Raw genomic sequence first — 20,243 nt, 5'->3', positions numbered from 1 at the left:
GATGGGCAGTGAAAGTTAGTTCTCCCACCGCAGAGCCCCAAAACCCCTCGAAGGCAGCCCACACCGACGGGAGCTATTCCGGGACCCTGCACATTGGTGGTTCTTAAGCAGCACAGCTTCAATAAAATCCGTGTTTTGCTTACAAAGAGAGAAGGCAGTGGCCGAAATCAGAAGGACAGTCATAGCTTCTGTTGAAAATGGATGTCGATGCCATGACTAATGAACTTTGTATAAGACTAAGTCAGCAAGTTGGGAAGGATGGTTTAGACGATCTTATTTGCAAGACAGAGATAGAGACACGGGGTAGAGAACAAGCCTGTGGACACCAAGCGGGGAAGGAGGGCGGGATGCATTGGGAGGTTGGGATTGACATCTCTATGCCACTGATACTGTGTGTGGAACAGGTGGCTAATGAGAACTTCCTGTGCAGCGCAAGGAGCTCTACTCTGCCCCGTGATGACCTAAGTGGGAAGGAAATCCATGAAAGAGGGAGATGTGTGTGTATGTACAGCTGATTCACCTTGCTGTACAGCAGAAACTGACCCCACATTGCAAAGCAGCTACACTCCAATAAGAATTCACTTTAAAAAGAGTAAATCAGCAAGCTGAGCATTGGAAGTCACTCGTGTAAATGTTTCACAAGGGCTGACGGCAGAATCTCCCATGAAAGTGAGGGCATTCTGGGCTGACCTTAGACAGCTGAGCAGTGTGGACATGTCGTAACCTGACCCCAGGGCCCAAGCAGGGAGCAAAGTGTTTCCAGAGCTTCTCATTTGCTTCCCTTTGAAGAATGTGTGTTCTTTTCAGCTACGGAATCAGAACTGTATAGACTCCTGAGGATGCCTGATCGCCCTTAGGGCTCAGATGACGTAGGGGTGAGGTTTCGAGAGCGCACTGACGTCGGCGAGGAGCTTCTGAGCCCTCAGCCGCTGCTCCCTGCTCGCTCCTCCTCGCGTGCGGGCCGACCTCTTAAATGCACTGGAGGTGACCAGACTAAGCACAGCAAGTCAGAGAAGGACAAATACCATGTGTTATCACTCATATGTGGAAGCTGACTTTTTTTTAATGATACAGATGAACTGGTTTTACAAAGCAGAAGCAGGCTCACGCACACTTAGAAAGCAGCTGTGTGGTCGCCAAAGTGGGGCGCGGGAAGTGGTCAGCAAGGTTGGGATTTACACAGACATGTAGGATAGAAAGCCAGCAGGCACCTACTGTGTGGCAGAGGGAACTCTGCTTAGTATTCCAAAACAGAATAGGTACTGATAGATGCTTAGCTGAACCACTTTGCCGTACGCCTGAAACCAGCATACCACTGTGCATCAACTCCATGCAGATAAAGTATAAAAGACCTTCATGTCCAGCTGGGACCCGCCTGTGCCAGGAGCCCCCAGAGCCCAGTCAGGCCCCCGTCTCCTCTCACGGAGCGGGCGCGACAGGTGGGCTCATGCCCCTTTCCTGCCTTTACTCCTGGGGCTGCAGCCCCCTCCTCCTCTTCTCATCGTTACTGATGGGATGCAAGGAAAGGACAGATGATGTCACTGAAAATCTGAATTTTTTTTAAAGCACAGGCTTTCTTTCATGAAAGCCGTCGTAGCGTAGTCGGAAATCCAGGTTTATGAGATTTAACGGGTTTAAGGAGGAAAGAAGTAGGTGGATCATCTCCGTTGAGGCTCATCATCCCAGCACACCAAGCTATGGCGAGGGTTGAAAGATGATGCTTCTGAAAGGCTTTGTGAGCTCCCAGAGCCGTCCAGAGAGAGTGTTAGATCCAAGTAAACACTGCTGTCGGGAGGCTGCTCACTGAGCGGCTGAGCGTGTGTCGGGGGCTGGGTTGGCACGCTCCCTGTGAGCGCAGCGGCTCCTCTGCTTTCAGAGGCCCCTGTCTGTCTGTGTCGCCGTCCCCATCTCTCCCGCGCAAGCGTGGGGAGCTCTGCTGTGCCTTTCAGTTCCTCCCCAGGGCCACCACCCCCCTTCGTCTCTCCCGTGTCCAGTCTGCGCTGAGCCTGGCTGGCAGAGCGCTGGGTGGGAAGAAGATGAGCTTTTGAACGAGGCCGTCCAGGGTGTGGACTTCCCTGCTGGCTCAGATGGTACAGCGTCTGCCTGCAATGTGGGAGGCCTGGGTTTGATCCCTGGGTCGGGAAGATCCCCTGGAGAAGGAAATGGCACCCCACTCCAGAACTCTTGCCTGGAGAATCCCATGAATGGTGGAGCCTGGTGGGCTACAGTCCATGGGGTCGCAAAGAGTTGGACACGACTGAGCGACTTCACTTTCTTTCTTTCATCCAGGGTATAAGACTCAGTTCCAGCATTTACTGTGTAACCTTGGACGAGCCCCTGATCTTCTCTGAGCCTGAGTTTCAGTTAAGAGTAAGTTTACAGAGTGGCTGTAATTTGAAGGAATTTATGTTAAGGGTAATAGTTACCACCTGCTTTTTACCAGGAGCTGTAAAGTGTCACTGTGACACTTTCTGAGTATTTAATGCTCAGGACAGCCCCCCAGGTAAATGGCGTCCCCTTCTGTAGAGTGGCGTGGAACAGGCCTGCACGGCGTCTGGGGTACGGAGATTGTACTCTGTCGGGGGTTTCTCTGTGGGATCCCCACTCAGAAACTTCGTCGGTGTCAGCCTCTGATGTCCATTCCACCCACCCGCAGCTCTTTTCCTAACGTAGGTTCTGTTCGGTGGACCTGCATGCTGCCGCTGCTCTCTGGGGTAAAGTGAAGTGAAGGTCGCTCAGTCGTGTCCGACTCTCTCTGACCCCATGGGCTGTACACTCCACGGAACTCTCCAGGCCAGAACACTGCAGTGGGCAGCCTTTCCCTTCTCCAGGGGATCTTCCCAACCCAGGGATCCAACCCACGTCTCTCACGTTGCAGGCGGATTCTTTACCAGCTGAGCCGCCAGGGAAGCTGCTCTCTGGACCACACTTTGAGACCCTCGGTTGCACCATAACCTATGACGGTGGCTCTCAGCCCCAGGTGCTCGTTTAGTTCTGATTGAGTTGGTCTTGGGTGGGGCCCAGGCTTTTTTTGTTAAGTTCCAGAAACAGTTCAAACTTGTTTTTAAAGCACTGTTGCTGCTGCTAAGTCGCTTCAGTCGTGTCCGACTCTGTGCGACCCCATAGATGGCAGCCCACCAGGCTCCCCCGTCCCTGGGATTCTCCAGGCAAGAACACTGGAGTGGGTTGCCATTTCCTCTCCAGTGCATGAAAGTGAAAAGTGAAAGTGAAGTCGCCCAGTCGTGTCCGACTCTCAGCGACCCCATGGACTGCAGCCCACCAGGCTCCTCCGTCCATGGGATTTCCCAGGCAAGAGCACTGGCGTGGGGCGCCATCGCCTTCTCGTAGAGCACTGGACTCCCATTATCCTCATCCCCTCTTTATTCACTGAATGTGTGTGCACTCAGTTGCTGTCGTGTCTGACTCTCTGTGACCCCATGGACTGCAGCCCCTGGGCTCCTCTGACCGTGGGGTTCTCCAGGCGAGAACACTGGAGGGGCTGCCATGCCTCCTGCGGGGATCTTCCTCACCCAGGGATCAAACCCACATCTCTTGCACCTCCTGCCTTGGCACTCAGGCTCTTCACCACTTCACCACGTGGGAAGCCTGTGTGTAAACCCCCCAGACCCCAGGTGCCGTCGCAGCCCTGAAGGCCCTGCCCTGCCTCCAACAGGGGGCCCGCTTTCCCCTCCCTGCTTTTCACCCCCTCCCTCCCCCTCACTTGTCAGGCCCCGAGCCTGTGGAAATGGACTGCATCCTGCACACAGTGCGTGGCGGAGGCGGGACTCAGCCCTGGCTCTGTCCCCCTGCAGCCGCCTCCTGCGCCGCGGTGCTGTCTCCATAGCCCACTGTTCTATCCGGGCCTGTATTATTTTTCAACAAACACTTAAGCCTTTGTGTGTGCAGTTTACTTTTGCCATGAGTCTTTTTTTTCATTTTTAGTTTAATTTTGGCTGTGCTGGGCCTTCGCTGCTGCACGCAGGGTTTCTCTCGTTGCAGCGGGTGGGGGGGTCCACTCTAGTTGGATGGTTACAGGCTCTAGCGTGCGCAGCCTTCAGGAGTTTGCGACTCCCTGGCTGTAGGTCACAGAGTCAGTAGTTGGGGCACTCGGGCTTAGTTGCTCCACAGCATGTGGGGTCTTCCCGGCCTAGGGATCGAACCCGTGTCTCCTGCCTTGGCAGGCAGACTCCTTACCACCGAGCCACCAGGGAAGCCTGCCATTAGCGTTTGGGTTGATTGTTCCTTCTCCTCTGGGCTAACCTTGGCCTCCAGGCAGTGGGTGAAAGAAGGTGGTGACAGTGCGTCTTAGGGCACATGGCAGTGTCAGGGATACAAAGAAAAGCACGCAGGTTGCAAGATATTCAGCCCGTTTACTCTTTTGGAGTAAACTAGGCAGCTCCATGAAGCAGCTGTTGCTCACCATTTTCCTATGGAAGAAACAAAGATGGTCTCAGCCGGTGAGAAATGTGTCACGTATATAGGAGGCATCTAACCTACTTGAGAAACAAAATTGCCTTGATGGTAACTCTGTATACAAATAAACACACAAATCTTAGCTCCCCTAAGAATCATTAACTGTCCTCAAGTTCTGCCCCGTCTTAAGGTTCAAATAGAATTTTTACTTTGGTATCATTTAAATGTCAGAAAGTCATAAAGCTGCCTTTGAAACGGTACCTGGGAATCTTGCATTCTGTCGCCTTCTGTGGTAACGTTTTGGAGAACTGCAGCGTTTTGAGAAGGATTTGGCTCCCTGTAAACTGCACCCGGGCAGCAGTGGCTTGTCTCCTTGTCACGGGCTTGTTTAACCTGCAGATAAGATCGGGAGGCGCATTAGAGCTCTCCAGCCTTCCTGCCTGACTCTTGAGGGTGGGCTGGAGATCTTACCTAATAAAGACGTAGTTCGTGCCTCGTGGGCTGGCTCCTAAATTGTTCTCACAGTGCAGATAAGACAGGCTAATTCTGGAGGCCTGGGGACCTTGAGAGCTCTCATTTCTCACACAGGCTAGAGAAAATGCACAGGAACTGGGGTGGGGGACAAAAGCAGGGTGGCAAGAAAAGGTAGGTTCCCTAAAGAAATGAAGAGAGTCCTCAAGGATCACTGTTTCTCCTTTGAAAAATTTAAAGAGAGAGAGAGAGAGAATGCGGTAGCTGAAATAAAAATGGCTGTTTACCAGACCTCTGGATCTGCCCTGAAACCTGCCCAGGATGCGAAGTACAAGAAAGTCCAGGGCTTGCCTAGTGGTCCAGTGGTTAGGAATCCACCTCGCAGTGCAGGGGACAGCGGTTCCATCCCTGGTCCAGGAAGATCCCACAAGCTGTGGGGCAGCTGAGTGCATGCACCACAACACTGAGCCCAGGGGCTGCAGCTCTGACGCCCGAGCCTCCAGAGCCTGTGCTCCGCAGCAGGAGAGGCCGCCACGGTGAGAAGCCTGTGCAGCCCGGTGGGAGAACGGCCACCACAGCCAGGAAGTACAAGCAGAAATCCACCTTTTAAAGAAGGAAAGTCCAGGTGTCGGGCGTGCCCTCTGGTCTCCTGTCTTGAGCAGAGCAGTTCACGGGCACAGTGGCCACGTGGATTTCCTGTCAAGTCTGGGTGGGGTCTGGCGGGCCGCAGGTGGGAAGAGCTCTCACTGGGGTCAGAGGCTCACTGTTCTTCTCTAGGTGTGGGCTGGGGCGAAGCACCGCTTTGCTGACCCTTCATTTTATCACCTTTCAAATGAAGGCTTTGAAACTGAAGTGGTCCCCAGTGGGAGAGGAGCTTTTTCATTTTTCGAATTATCTCGTCCCCCGACCCCCCCCTTAGCGATGTTAAGGATCGCTACTGCACTGGGCCGTTTCTTCTGCGAGGAGGTGAGCGCACATCGAGAAAGACTCAAAAGACTGAGACTAACTCCATCACCCTATTGCTGGAGTCCTCTCAGTTCGTGTAGGATTAAAAATTCTATAATCAGTATTTTAAGTACTGCTGATTGATTTTATGCCTAATTGCCTTGGTCGGTGGGATTCCAGTCCCATTCTAATGCTCACTTCTGCGTGATGGGAAAGTTGAGCTAGTGATAGATGGTTTCCAAAGTCTTTATAATGCTAACCTTATTTTTAACAACCCAGATGTAGAAAATAAGATGCAGTTCTTTTTGACTCTAATGTATCTTTGTGCTTACAAGCGAGTGCGTCTTAAGGAAATTAGCTTAGAATGGAAAGTAAGAATACAGGGAGGACACAGTGTTTTCTCTGAGCTCTTCCTTCCTGCTGCCCGGTCTCTCTGCCTTCACCTGCTGTTTCATAGTCATTCTCTTAAAATTACATCTGTTACAAAGTTGCACAATCAGTGCAATAGATCGCATATTAGGGGAAATGCACACGCACACGCACTCCTGAAAGAGTGTGCCTTCTTTGGCAACTTCTAGGAGGTTGGTTTTTTGACTTAGCATACTATCTTGCTAGCTCCTGCATGCCCTGGGGAATGCTGTGATTCTTAAGCAGGAATTATTTTGCACGGTTAACAAAAGATCCAAGGTAGATGAGTAGTGACTTCTAAGATTTGGTAAAATGATAAGTTGGAGGTGCTGTCCTGGTGGCTCAGTGGTAAAGAATCTGCCTGCCAGTGTAGGGAGTGTTCTGTCGCCCAGTCGTGTCTGACTCTGCGACCCCATGGACTTCAGACTCCAGGCTTCCCTCTCCGTCACCATCCCCCGGAGCTTGCTCAAACCCATGTCCATCGAGTCGGTGATGCCATCCAGCCATCTCGTCCTCTGTCGTCCCTTCTCCTCCTGCCTTCAGTCTTTCCAGCATCAGGGTCTCTTCTAATGAGTTCCCTCTCAGCATCACATGGTCAAGTGTTCAAGTTTCAGCTTCAGCATCAGTCCTTCCAATGAATGTTCAGGGCTGATTTCCTTTAGGATTGCCTGGTTTGATCTCCTTACAGGCAAAGGGACTCTCAAGAGTCTTCTGCAACGCCACAGTCTGAAAGCGCCAATGCAGGATCCATGGTCTCATCACTGGGTCGGGAAGATCCCCTGGAGAAAGAAATGGCAACCCACTCCAGTGTTCTTGCCTGGGAAATCCCACTGACAGAGGCGCCTGGCGGGCTTGAGTCCATGGGGTCACCAACTAAACCACAACTGTAGTCAGATGAATTTCCCCATGTTTGCATCCCAATCGGGAAAGTCTGATTGAGGATAAAGATCCTTCCCATTTTCAAAGCCCTCATTCACAAAAAGTAACAATTCGTTTTCTAGGGATACCTTGAGAATAAGCCCCAGACTCTCATGAGCTGGAAGGAAACTGTGAAATAGTAACGGGAGGGAACCGTCCAGCTCTGCTTGGAGTTTAGAATACACAGGGGATCTTTTCTTTTCTTCTTTCATTGTCTTTCCTTTTAGGATTTCACCCTTTTGCCTGATCCCCCCCCCCCGCCTTTTTTATTTCTTGTTTTGTGTATGAGTGTGGTTGATTCACAGAGTTGTGTTAGGCTCGGGTGTTCAGCAGAGTGATTTCGTTGTATATATTCAGCACTGTGACCTTCTGACTTCCTGAGGTGTGACACTGGTGTTGATGATACCGGTCTTCTGGGAAAAATTACTGAACAAACACAGGGGCCCTTGGGAGTCTGTGAGAGACATTCTCTGTTGGGCCTCTCCAGGGCTGCCATCCTGGCTTATTTTCTCAGCACGCTCTCGGCCATCAGGGATGCCCCTTCACCACCAGGGCAAGTTCTTCTTCCCTCTGATCCAGATAATGTTGTTTCTTAACTCTTCTTCTTTGCCCGGTATTAAAGGCGCCATGAACAACTTTTTATGACGCCATGTTTGCACAGAACGTTACTCCTGCCTTTAGGGGTAAAGAAGATGACCTGGAGGAGAAGGCAGTTAAGACCTAAAGGACAAATAGGGTGGTCAGACCTGCAGAGCGTCCTCTCCAAAAGCCCCCAAAAGAGCCCAGACCCCATGGAGTCTCTGCAAGTGGTTCCAGTATGGTTGGAGGACGGAGCTGGAGGAGAGCAAGTTTGAAGAATGAGGTCAGAGAAGTCAGCTAGAGCCAGATCTTTATGGAAGACTTAGCGTGTGCCTGAGGAATGGAGAAGGCAGAGAAACAGGGAAACACGATCCCATTTAAAAGGTTTTCTGGAGAGTGTCCGTTCTTCCTTTTAGTGGAAGGACGGGAAGAAAGCAAGACTGGAGGCAGGGGGTCACAGAGGACGCTGCTGCCACCATGAAGGAGGCAGAGGACACAGCCCGGAGACAGGTCAGAAAGGTGCTAGGAAGTAGGACTCGACAGGCTCCGTAGGACTCAGAGGCGAAGGAAGGAGCAGGCCTCCCTGTCCGTCACCAGCTCCCGAAGCTTACTCAAACTCATGTCCGTTGGGTCGGTGATGCCATCCAGCCATCTCATCCTCTGTCGTCCCCTTCTCCTCCTGCCTTCGATCTTTCCCAGCATCAGGGTCTTTTGCAATGAGTCAGGTCTTCCCATCAGGTGGCCAAAGTATTGAAGTTTCAGCTTCAGCATCAGTCCTTCCAGTGAACATTCAGGACTGATTTCTTTTAGGATGGACTGGTTGGATCTCCTTGCTGTCCAGGGGACTCTGAAGATAGCAAGAATTAATAGATTGTAAATCAACTACACAGTGAAGTGAAGCTTGGTCCAAATTGGCTTCTGATGAGGTTAAAGATTCCATCGGTGTCTGGCTGGTCGATTATCAAAGGCGGACGATGGGACCGCCATATTGGGGGTGAGAAAACAAGGCGACAGCGGGTAGGGCCCCGAAGGAGGCAGATTGAGGAGCAGGAGGAGGCCCATCATCTGTAAGTAGTCTCAGTAGCCTGTTTCTAGTCCCAGGGTCTTGAAACCTTTGTTAGAAAACCACCAGGCAGTTAGCCTTTCGAATGAGCTGGTGCTCTTCTGTACCACCCACAGGCGGACCTGCAACCTCAGTAGCAGCCCACATTTGGAGGCTTACTATTTGGGCCCTTCTCAGCCCACTTCCCAAGCTCTGTGAGTGCAGTTCCGCTGAAATTTTACATTGCAGGTAGGTGCTGTAATGGCCCCATATTACAGATGAGAAAACTAAGGCACAGAGAGGTGACATATTTGCCCAGGGTCAGGGAGGTGTCTGGGCTGCCCCAGTGGCTCAGCGAGTGAAGAATCCACCCGTAATGCGTGAGACACAGGAGACGTGGGTTGCATCCCTGGGTCGGGAAGATCCCCTGGAGAAGGAGATGGCAACTGCTCCAGTATTCCTGTCTGGAGAATCCCACGGACAGAGGAGCCTGGCGGGCTGCAGTCCATGGGTCCACAGAGTCGGCCGTGACCCAGCTCAGAGGGCGCTCATGCAGGGGCGGGGCTGAGACGCGTACAGACTGTCTGGCTTGGAGCCTGCCCCCAGCATCAGCGCTGCTCCGCGCGTCTCTTGGCACCAGCCTCTGACCAGGTTACGGAAGAAGGGATCGTTAAAAGCATGGAACGCTGCAGCATCTGACGCTCGCTTTTCTGATCCAGCCAAAGTGTATAAAAGCCCGTTCTTCCACTTCGTATAGGTCCTGACATATTAAACGCATCCCGGAGGGTCTGCACTGGCCTGTGTGTGACCACGAGCCATGTGGACCTATTTGGATTTAAATTCACTGAAACTAAGCGAGGTTTCAGATCCACTTCCTCATTCTCACTGGCCTCGTTTCAGGTGCCAAATGGCCACGCGTAGCTGATGGTTACAACACCGGCTCAGGATAAAAACTTGAACATTCCCCCCGTCACAGAAAGTAGATTCAAGGCAGTTCTGTTGAAGAGAAATACAATATGAAGCACGTGTGTAATTTAAAATTTTCTAGTAGCGACATTTAAAAAAGTAAAAAGAGGTAGGTGAAATTAATTCTGACGTATCTTGGCCCAGTACACTCCAGATAGTATTTCAGCATGGAATGAGTAAAAAGTAAGGAGGTAGTTCACTTTCTTTCGCACTGTCGTCGAAGCTTGGTGTTTGTTTTATTTTCACGGCACGTCTTGTTTTTTACTGGTATCATGAAAACTTTGTTTTGTGCTGTAAAATCTTTTCTCCTGTATTTTTATTGAGGTATAGCTGATTTACAATATTATATAAATTTCAGATGTACGACATAGTGATTCACAATTTATAAAGGATATCCTCCATTTATAGTTATTATAAAATGTCGGCTGTATTTCCTGTGCTGTACAATACATTCTTTTTAAGGTTTTTCATTTTAAATTCAGCTTTTAGAGGTTACTTCCCATTCAGCTATCACAGTGTTGCAAGGCGCTGGCTTGTGCTCCCGTGTGGTGCTGCAGCCCTTGAGCCTGCCTCACACCAGATAGCTCGCGCCTCCCGCTCCCACACCCCTGTGTTGCCCCCTGACCTCTGGTCTAACCAGTTTGCTCTCTGTGTCTGTGCGTCTGCTTCTGTTTTGTAATGTTCACCATTCTGCAGTATTTTTTAGATTCCACGTACATGTGAGATCCACAGCGTCTCTCTCTGTCTGACCTAATTCACTTAGTACAGTGCCCCCTAAATCCTTCCATGTTGCTGCGAAAGGCACCCTTCACTCGCTTTTATGGCTGAGGAATATCCATCGTGTCCCACGTCTTCTTATCCATTCATCTGTTGATGGACAGCTGGTTGCTCCTGTTATCTTGGCAGTTGTAAATGATGATACTATGAATGCAGGGTGCATGTATCTTTTTGAGCTAGTGTTTTTGTGTTTTTTCAGCTACATGCCCAGGAGTAGGATTGCTGGCTGGAAGGGTAGTTCCAGTTTTTTGGGAAATCTCCACGTGCTTTCTCCACGGTGGCTGCGGGGCGCTCAGCAGTGTGCACGTATCCGCTTTGCTCTGCTTCGTCACCTGCCTCTGCTGTCTGTGTTCCCTCTGGTGATGGCCACCCTGACGGGTGTGAGATGCTGTCTCACCACGGCTTTCACTTGCGTTTCCTGGTTAGGGGTGCTGAGCCTCTCTTCATGACGGCGCGTCTCACCGTGAGCCAGCTGCAGTTCGCATGCTCGATGGCTGTGTGCCCACCATACTGTCCAACACCGTTCTAGACACTCCCGCTAGGGCTTCTCAGCTGGGATGTATTGAAGTGGTTGGGGGACAGAGGGCTGTGTGGTTCATGGACCTCTGCTATAAGCTTTGGGATTATAAGTGGTGCAGATGGACCATTTCTAAGATGATGGAGGTGGCCAGATTGCCAAGGCTCAATCTGTGTATTAAGGAAATAGTATTAGTGTTAAATGCATTTTAAAACACCAGTCTCAAGCCCTCGATGCATCCTTTTTCCTCCCCAGCATTTCTTCTTGGGGTTTTTGCACACACACTACACAAGATAGATAACAGCGCCCTCCTGTCCAGCGCAGCGAGCTCTATTCAGTCTCCTGTGACGACCTGTATGGGCGATGAATCCGGGAAGGAATGAGTGTGTGCGTGTGTGTGACTGGATCGCGTTGCTGTGCGCCGGAAACCAGCACAGCGCTGCGCACCAGCTATCCTGCAGTGAAAGCTTTAAAAGCATAAAAACCAGGAATAAAGCACCAGTCTGCTTCTCAGATGGTTTGCCATTGCTAGGAATTTCTTGGAAGGGCACATTTTGGCAGCATGGAGCGACTCAGAGTGATATTGTTAACGGAGTTGTTTAATCCACTGTTAATGACTTCGAAGAAGCAGTAAAATTTGGAGTTCTGACTGAGAGCCAGATAAAATTTGGATCAGGCATAACTGGAATAGGCGTTATCTGCAGGCACCGTCCACTTTCTGGAGTACCTCCTGCCGTCTGCTTTTGAGTTCCTTCTTTGGAGGCACAATTTGGTGACTCCTTAATTACTTACATTATATAACTAACTGTGATGACCATTCTTGGAAAATTATCTTAAAATGTCTCAAAGGGACTCTTGCATTACATCTTCGGATTTGGGAACTGCGTCTCTGCTCCTTGTTTCCTAGCTGTGGGCTCTCCTCTGCGTTTTTTTAAATTAAATTTCTTCACTTACCTTGAAGTAATGTTGTAAATAGAAACCTATAATTTACTCAACCTTTAAGTCCTTCCTTCTAATAAACTTATCTGTTTTTGTTGGGTCTAAGAAAGTGTTAGCCGCTCAGTTGTGTGTGACTGTCTGCGACCCCATGGACTGTAGCCCGCCAGGCTCCTCCAGGCCAGAACACTGGAGCGGGTTGCCATTCCCTTCTCTAGGGGATCTTCCCAACCCAGGGATCGAACCCTCGTCTCTTGCATTGCAGACAGATTCTTTATAGTCTGAGCCACCTGGGAAGCCCCATAGTTTTTAAATTAAATTTCTTCATCTCCCTTGAAGTAATGTTGTAACTACAAACCTATAATTTACTCTACTGTTAAGCCCTTCCTTCTGATAAACTTATCAGTTCGTTTTGGGTCTGATTATAGCTCGGGACCTAACTGTGTATTATTTATCTCAATGAGTGAGCTTGTCTGGCAACAAGATACTGCTGTTGGCATATTCTCACTGTCATCTGACCTGAATATTCTGTCTGCGCCTCACTGCCCCCTTCAGGAGAGGAGGCCAGTGGTCAGATGGGGCGGGAAGGCTGGGCCCCAGTCCTTTGAATTTTATTTCAGTACTTGGCGATGAACTTGGCTAACTGTGATTTTATTTTTTTGTATTTAAGAGAAATCAAAGCCTCGAAATAAAATTAAACCCTCCTTCAGATCTGTTTCCTCCCATCGCCTGGTCCAGCTCTCCCACGTTCCTTGCATAGCTGTCCTCTTGAATTTAGGTATGTTTTCCAGTTCATTTCTTGAAAGGCACTGACACAGATATGTATCCATAAATGATACAAAGTATTGTCTTATGTCTCTAGTTCCTAGAGTAGGACCACGCAGTGCGTGCAGCTTCCTGTTCTCACATGGCAGCTTGGTCAGCTTTTTCTGCATACTTAATAAGAAGAATTGATGCAGATCTAAGAATATGTTAATGTCTAATACCTAAGGAAGTTATGACACCTAGTAGCAAAACAGAGAGCTCCAGAATCCATCACACGTCCTGAGAAGGAGAGCATCCCCAGAACCCCTGAAGCTCCTCCCGAGCTCTGCTCTCCACCCTCCAGTTCTCCCCAGGAGACGCCTTTCTGGAACATTCAGTGTCTGCCCCTCCCCAGGTCCCTTTCTTGTTTGTTTTTTTACTTTGTAGAAATAGTGTTATATGGTGCATATTCTTTTTATGCTTGCTTTTCATATTCATTAGGATATTCTTAAGATTTCTCAATGCTAGTTTATACATTTTCATTGCTGTGTAGTATTCCTCTGGGTGAATTTACACCTTTTTCTATCCGTGGACATTTGTGTCACTGCACGAATTTGCTGTTTCATAGCTTACTCAGACAAGTATATTCTGGACTCGAGAATCTCGTCCATTTTATATGACCCCAGTTTATGGCTCGCCTTGTCCCTCTCTGTAGTCAAACTGTAAAGCTTTTGACTTTCGCATGTAAGTGCTTAATCCATCTACAACAGAGGTTTATGCGTTTGCGTGCCAAGTCGCTTCAGTCGTGTCTGCCTCAAACCGACCCTGTAGACTGCAGCCCGCCAGGCTCCTCTGTGCAGAGGATTCTCCAGGCAGGAATACTGGAATGGGCTGCGTTGCCCTCCTCCAGGGGGTCTTCCCGACCCGGCGATCGAACCCCCGTCTCTTTAAGTCTCCTGCATTTGCGGGCAGGCTCTTTACCACCAGTGCCGCCCCGTTGAGGCATAAATCCAGTTTCTCTGTTGTCCAAAGACAAGACTGTCTTCTCAGCCCCATCAGTTCCAGCATCTCTCAGGTTTTCATTTGTGTGTAGAAAAGTTTGAGGAGCTTCCTTGAGGTCCCAAAAGCATCCTAGAATCAATGTGTCAAGTTTTGTTTTTTTAAAAATCTGTCGGACTTTTGATTAGAATTACATTGAATCAAGGAAAAATTGACATCCCCAGGGTCCTGGGTCTTCTTACTTGGTGTCTTCATTTATTTAATTTCCTTGAGGGTATTTCAATATGTTTTATAGCTTTCTCCATAAAAATCTTATATATTTTTCCTGAACTCTATTCATAGGTTCCTTGTATTTTTAATACTTCTGTAAAAAGTATTTTAAAATGCATTTTCTAGTTTTGTTGGTGTGTTGAAATGCAGTTGATTTTTGTCTGTTGATCTTACATCCTGCTACTATGTTAAACTTTCATTAAATTTAGTAAATGGTACATAGATTTGGGTCGCTTTCTTCTGTGTACATAAATACCATAAATGCCAGCCATTTTATTTCTTCCATCCCAGTCCATAAATACTTTGTTTTTCAGCTTATGTCTTTCATGCCCTGATGGACATGAGCTCCAGAACAGTAATGACTGGAAATAGATTTAGTGGGCATATTTGTCTTGAGCGTCAATTTTTAAGGCATGTACTTTTAATATTTTACCATGAATATACAGTTGCTATGAGGTTTTTGGTATATGCTTTTTATCAAGTTAAAGAAGTTTCTTAATATTCTGGATTTGCTTGGAGTTTTTTCATGAATAGCCATCATTAAAATTTATTGAGTGTTTTTTTCTTCAGCTATTGTGATTGTCATTTTTTTTCTACTTTAATGTGTTGCAAGTAAATTACATTAGTAACTTATATAAATAAATTACATTAAAAACTTAAATCACATTAATAACTTGCTGTTACTAAACTATCCTTGCATTCCCAGAATAATCCCAAATTGGTTAGGATGCATGCTTTTCTGGCGTTGTCTCATCGGTCACCATACGAAACTATCCCCCGATTGCCGGCTGTATTTCCCACGCTGTGCGTTTCCTCCCTGTGGCTCATGTATTGTGCCGCTGCAGGTTTGTCCCGCTTAAGCCCCGCCCCCTCTCTACCCTCCCTCCCGTTTGGCGACCGCCTGTCTGTTCTCTGTGTGTGAGCCGGTCCTGTTTCCGTGCACGTGTTCTTTGGCTTTGTTTCCGAGATGCCGCATGTCGGTGAGGTCCTGTGGCGTTTGTCTTTCTGCGTCCGACCTGTTTCCTTGCGCGTCGTGCCCGCGAGGTCATCTGTGCTGCCCCGAACAGCGAGATTGCCATTTTTATGGCTCAGTAATATTATATATGTATATATATATACACACACATATATATATACACACACATATATATACATATATATACACACATATATACACACACACACACACATATATATACATATATATACACACATATATATACACACACACATATACACACATTCCACATCTGTATTTGATACATTTATTTTTATATGATATATGATAGTATTATATATGTGCTGTGTACTAAGTCACTTCAGTCATGTCTGACTCTTTGTGATCCCATGGACTATACCCTGCCAGGCTCCTCTGTCCATGGAATTCTCCAGGCAAGAATATTGGAGTGGGTTACCATGCCTTCTTCCAGGAGATCTTCCTGACCTAGGGATCGAACCCACGTCTCTTAGGTCTCATTCGTTGCGGGCAGGTTCTTTACTGCTAGTGCCACCTGGGAAGCCCCATATATTATCATTTATATATATGCACATCTTCTGGGTATGTATCCAAAGAAATGAAAACAGTAGAAGAATATGCATCCCAGTGTTCACTGCAGCATTGCTTACAGTGGCCAACATATGTGTATATATATGTCATAGATGAAGTGAAGTGAAATGTTAGTTGCTCAGTCGTGTCTGACTCTTTGTGACCCCATGGACTGTAGCCCACCAGGCTTCTCTGTCCATGGAATTCTCCAGGCAGGAATACTGGAGTGGAGAGCCATTCCTTTCTCCAGGGGATTTTCCCAACCCAGGGACCAAACCTGGGTCTCCCACAGTGCAGGCAGATTCTTTACAGCCTGAGCCGCCAGGGAAACGCATGTCATAGATATAGTGCAATGCTTATATATGTGGAGAAGGCAATGGCACCCCACTCCAGTACTCTTGCTTGGAAAATCCCATTGATGGAGGAGCCTGGTGGGCTACAGTCCATGGGGTCGCTAGGAGTCAGACACGACTGAGCGACTTCACTTTCACTTTTCACTTTCATGCATTGGAGAAGGAAATGGCAGCCCACTCCAGTGTTCTTGCCTGGAGAATCCCAGAGACGGGGGAGCCTGGTGGGCTGCCGTCTGTCAGGCCGCACAGAGTCGGACATGACTGAAGCGACTTAGCAGCAGATGTATACATATCTCACAGACACAGCGCAGTGAATATACATACGTGTCATAGACGTGATGCATATACATACGTGTCAGACATGTACATACATATGTGTCATAGGCGTGATGCACACATACATGTCATAGACGTGATGCGAATACATGCGTGTCATAGACGTGATGCATATACATGCGTGTCATAGACGTGGTGCATATACATACGTGTCAGACATGCACGTACATACATGTCATAGACGTGATGTGCATACATGCGTGTCATAGACGTGATGCATATACATGTGTGTGTGTTGTAGACGTAATGCATATGCATATATAAACCACGACGCCACGTGTTCCTCATCCATTCGTCTCCTGACGGGCACTCAGGTCGCTTTTGTGCCCTGGCCGCCGTCAGCGACGCCGCAGTGAACGCTGGGACGCATATTCTTTCCGCATCACTGTCTGCGTGTCTGCTCGCCGGATTGCACGGCCACTCTACCTTCAGTTTCCTGAGGACTCTCCACACTTTTCCACAGCGGCGGCACCAGTTCACATTCCCGCCAGGAGTGCAGGAGGCTCCCTTTCTCTCTTCACATCCCTGTCAGCACCTGTTGGTTGCTGTCTTTCTGATGACTGCCGCTGTGACGGGCCTGAGACGATACCCATTGTGGTTTTGATTTGCATTCTGTGATCAGTGATGTTGAGCGGCTTTTCCTGAGCTTGTTGGCCATGGGATGTCTTCTTTGGAGAAATGTCTGTTTAGGTCCCTTGCCCACTTCTTAATAGGTTGTATGTTTTTTTATGTTGAGATGTATGAATTCTTCGTGTTCTCTGGATATTGTCCCCTTAATGAATTTGTTATTTGCAAATACCTTCTCCCATTCAGTAGGCTGCCATTTCATTTCAGAGATAGTTTCCTTCTCTTGCAAAAGCTAGTTTGACGTAGAGCGACTTCACTTTCGCTTTTCACTTTCATGCGCTGGAGGAGGCAATGGCAACCCACTCCAGCGTTCTTGCCTGGAGAATCCCAGGGACGGGGGAGCCTGGTGGGCTGCCGTCTCTGGGGTCGCACAGAGTCGGACACGACGGGAGCGACGCAGCAGCAGCAGCCCTATTTGTTCATTTTCGCTTTTGTTCCCCTAGCCTGAGAGACATCCCCAAAATGTTGCTGAGACAGACGTCAAAGAGTGTACTGCGTTTGTTTTCTTCTCGGATTTTTATGGGCTTGGGGCTTACATTTAGCTCTTAATCCCTTGTGAGTGTAATGGTGTATATAGTGTGAGAAAGTCTGGTCTGATTCTTGCGTGTCGGTGTCCAGTTTTTCCAGCGCCATTTATTGAGGAGGCTGTCTGCTCCCTGGTGTATTGATGTATTCTCATCCATAGTCATAGATAATGACGCATGCTGTTTTGGTCTCCTGCCCAACAATGAAGTTGTTGTAGATACGAAACTAATTTCACAGTATGAAAGAAGACAAATCTTTGTGGGCAATAAAATCTTCCCAAGCACCGTAACAGGACTGCCCGCTTTGCTGCAGGGTGTGAGGGGATTTCTGGCTGGTGTGCTGTGAGGTTGGTGTGGCAGGAAGAACGCTGGAGGGCTTAACTATGATCTCGCTTTGCCTTCTGTTACTCTGGGAGAACGGGGACAGTTCAGTTGGCTCGTGTGGGTCTTCTTTTCGCCCGTGAGTTTCTCTGCAGCGGGGGAGCACAGGTTTGCCGCTAGTAGCCGCGTGGCTTCCCTCGCTTGGCTGTTACTCCAGCAGCAGCGTCTGCCGACTCTGATTTACTGAGTACCAAGAACAAGGCAGAACCTGGTCCTCAGAGGACTTCCAGAGAGGGGCGGGAAAGCAGGCAGTTTCAAAGCACAGGTCTAAACAAAATGCTGCACCCTGTCTTCTACAGCCCCCCTGGTGGGACGGGGCGCTGGGCACATTAGCAGGGACTCTCGGTGGAGTGAGAAAAGAAGATGCAGATGTGATACTTGGGCTGAGCCTTGTGAATGATGACCATTTCCTGGTCTCCATCAACCTCCCTGCTGCTTTTAGTTTACAAAAGCATTAGACTATTTTTTTTCTTTTGCATTCCTTCTAGCTTTGAAAATTTGTCTCTTTGACCTTATGCCACCCTTTCAGAGTCTCAGAAATAATTGTATGCTTGATTAAACATTTTGCTCCAGTAAAAATTAATTTAAAAATTTTGCTTCTGGTCTGTGGTCCTTGGAATCTTTTGTTTCATAGGTTTAAGCTTATGAATAGCAAAACGGAACTTCTTGGTTCTGTATAATTTAGTGATACCAGCATATTTCATTTATAGAATACTGTCGATATTGACACGTGAATCCTCATTTGGAATTAACCTATTAACTTTGGTGTGTTTTCTATGGAATGGCTGAATTTGTTATCATAAATAGATATTTTTACAATTCCAAGCTTTGTTATCATCTCTAAGCACATTTCATTTGTATGTCTTATTCCAGTGCTGGACCCAAAGGAGACAACATTTATGAATGGAGGTCAACTATATTGGGACCCCCAGGATCTGTCTATGAAGGAGGGGTGTTCTTTCTTGACATAACCTTTTCACCTGACTATCCGTTTAAACCCCCCAAGGTCAGTATGACGTCTTCATCCATTTTCAGCTATGTGTATTATCGCTTTTTTATATGTATATATATACCCACATTCTTCAGTACGCACACCTCGGGATGCATGTCTGTTCTGTTAGCATAGACAACTTCCCAGGACTGATTGTATGTAAATGGAAAAATTGTTGTTTATTCCCTCACCCCGACCTTTGACGCACACCTCATTGCTCCTTCTCATCCTTTCTCGTATTGCCGTTTTTGTGGTGTATGTTTTAAGGTGACGTCAGACAGCCTGTTAACGGATGGAAGTAGGAAACAGGATGGGCTGGCGCCAGCTCCGGGGCCAGGAGACCCAGGCGTGGCCTGGGCTGAGGGAGCTCCTCCAGGAGCCGGCCTGGGTGCCGCCTGTGAGCCCCGAGCCGTGGTGCCTACGCAGCTCAGCTGCCCCCAGGAGGTGCGCACGCATCAGACGAAGGTGTGTGCACCCACATTAGGCGAAGAGACTGAACGATCGTGTCAGGAAGATTCAGTAAAGGAGAATGTGTATTTGTCCATTGATAAAAATGATGGGCTGATGAAAAGTCGTACATAAACGGCTAAAGAAAGTCTGAGAGTCCAGCGTTGTCAGGACGTGGGTGATGAAATTCATTCAGGGTGCTATTATTTCCTTTAAGCATTCTTCACGTTACTTTCTGCTGCACGTGAGTCACACGTGTGACGACTCTGAGTCCATGCCCTTTCTGAAGAGGTTTTGTCTTAGGCCGGAGCACAGCTGGCCCACAGCATGGTGTTGGTTTCTGGCGTGCAGCAAGGCGATCCAGGTATCCACACACTTGTGTCTACGCGTTTGCAAGTTCTTGTCCCATACAGGTTAGCACAGAATAGTGAGCAGAGCTCCTTGTGCTCTGCAGGAGGTCCTTGCTGGTTATCTGTTCTAAGTATAGCAGGCATTCTCCACGTTGGAAATGCAAAGACCCAGAGAACGCTGCCTCTGTTGGCCACCAAGACGGAATTCTCATTTGACCCGGCTTCACTTCTGAACATTGTGGGTTGGAGTAAACACTTTAAAAAGCAAAGCTCGGCCTTGACCTTCCCCGTGATGTCCGGGGGTCCCCTCCCTGCCTCCCATGCCCCCTTCTATTTTTCTTCTCTTCCTTCCTTTCCACTGAGACTTGGCTGTTATTTTGGTGTCAAATCGAGAAGTAATGACTGTCATTTTACCAAATAGGAGAGCCACGCACAGAGAAACTAGCTAACTTGCCCAGCATATCCTACACTGTCAGGACTGAAGCCACACACAGGACATCTTATCCAGGATGCCAGAGCTGGCGGCCCCGGGCCCCCCAGGGCTGCGTTTGGTCAGTTGCAGTGATGAAGCCGCGGTACAGCTGACCTTTATTTCCTCTGAAGGGGTGGGGATCGGGCGGCCTTCTCTTCTTTGCACCAGCCCCCGAGTCGTCTGCGTACCTGTCGCTCTGCCGGGGACACGAGGGCCTGTCTCGGGCAGGCC

The 20,243-nt window shown here is 48.5% G+C and overlaps 1 protein-coding gene across 2 annotated transcripts in view; it reads left to right on the top strand.

Annotated features, from left to right (window-relative positions):
* Positions 1-20,243, top strand: part of UBE2E2 (ubiquitin conjugating enzyme E2 E2) — a 357,439-nt gene that overhangs the window by 262,729 nt on the left and 74,467 nt on the right. For both annotated transcript variants that reach the window (XM_027962475.3, NM_001134307.1), the window contains 1 exon segment: positions 18,626-18,758. In XM_027962475.3, the coding sequence (XP_027818276.1) occupies positions 18,626-18,758 (133 nt within the window).

This window comes from Ovis aries, chromosome 26 (assembly GCF_016772045.2).
Source record: "Ovis aries strain OAR_USU_Benz2616 breed Rambouillet chromosome 26, ARS-UI_Ramb_v3.0, whole genome shotgun sequence".
NCBI classification, from domain to species: domain Eukaryota; kingdom Metazoa; phylum Chordata; class Mammalia; order Artiodactyla; family Bovidae; genus Ovis; species Ovis aries.
The sequence above is the reverse complement of the archived record's forward strand: the minus strand, read 5'-3'. Positions and strand labels throughout refer to the sequence as shown.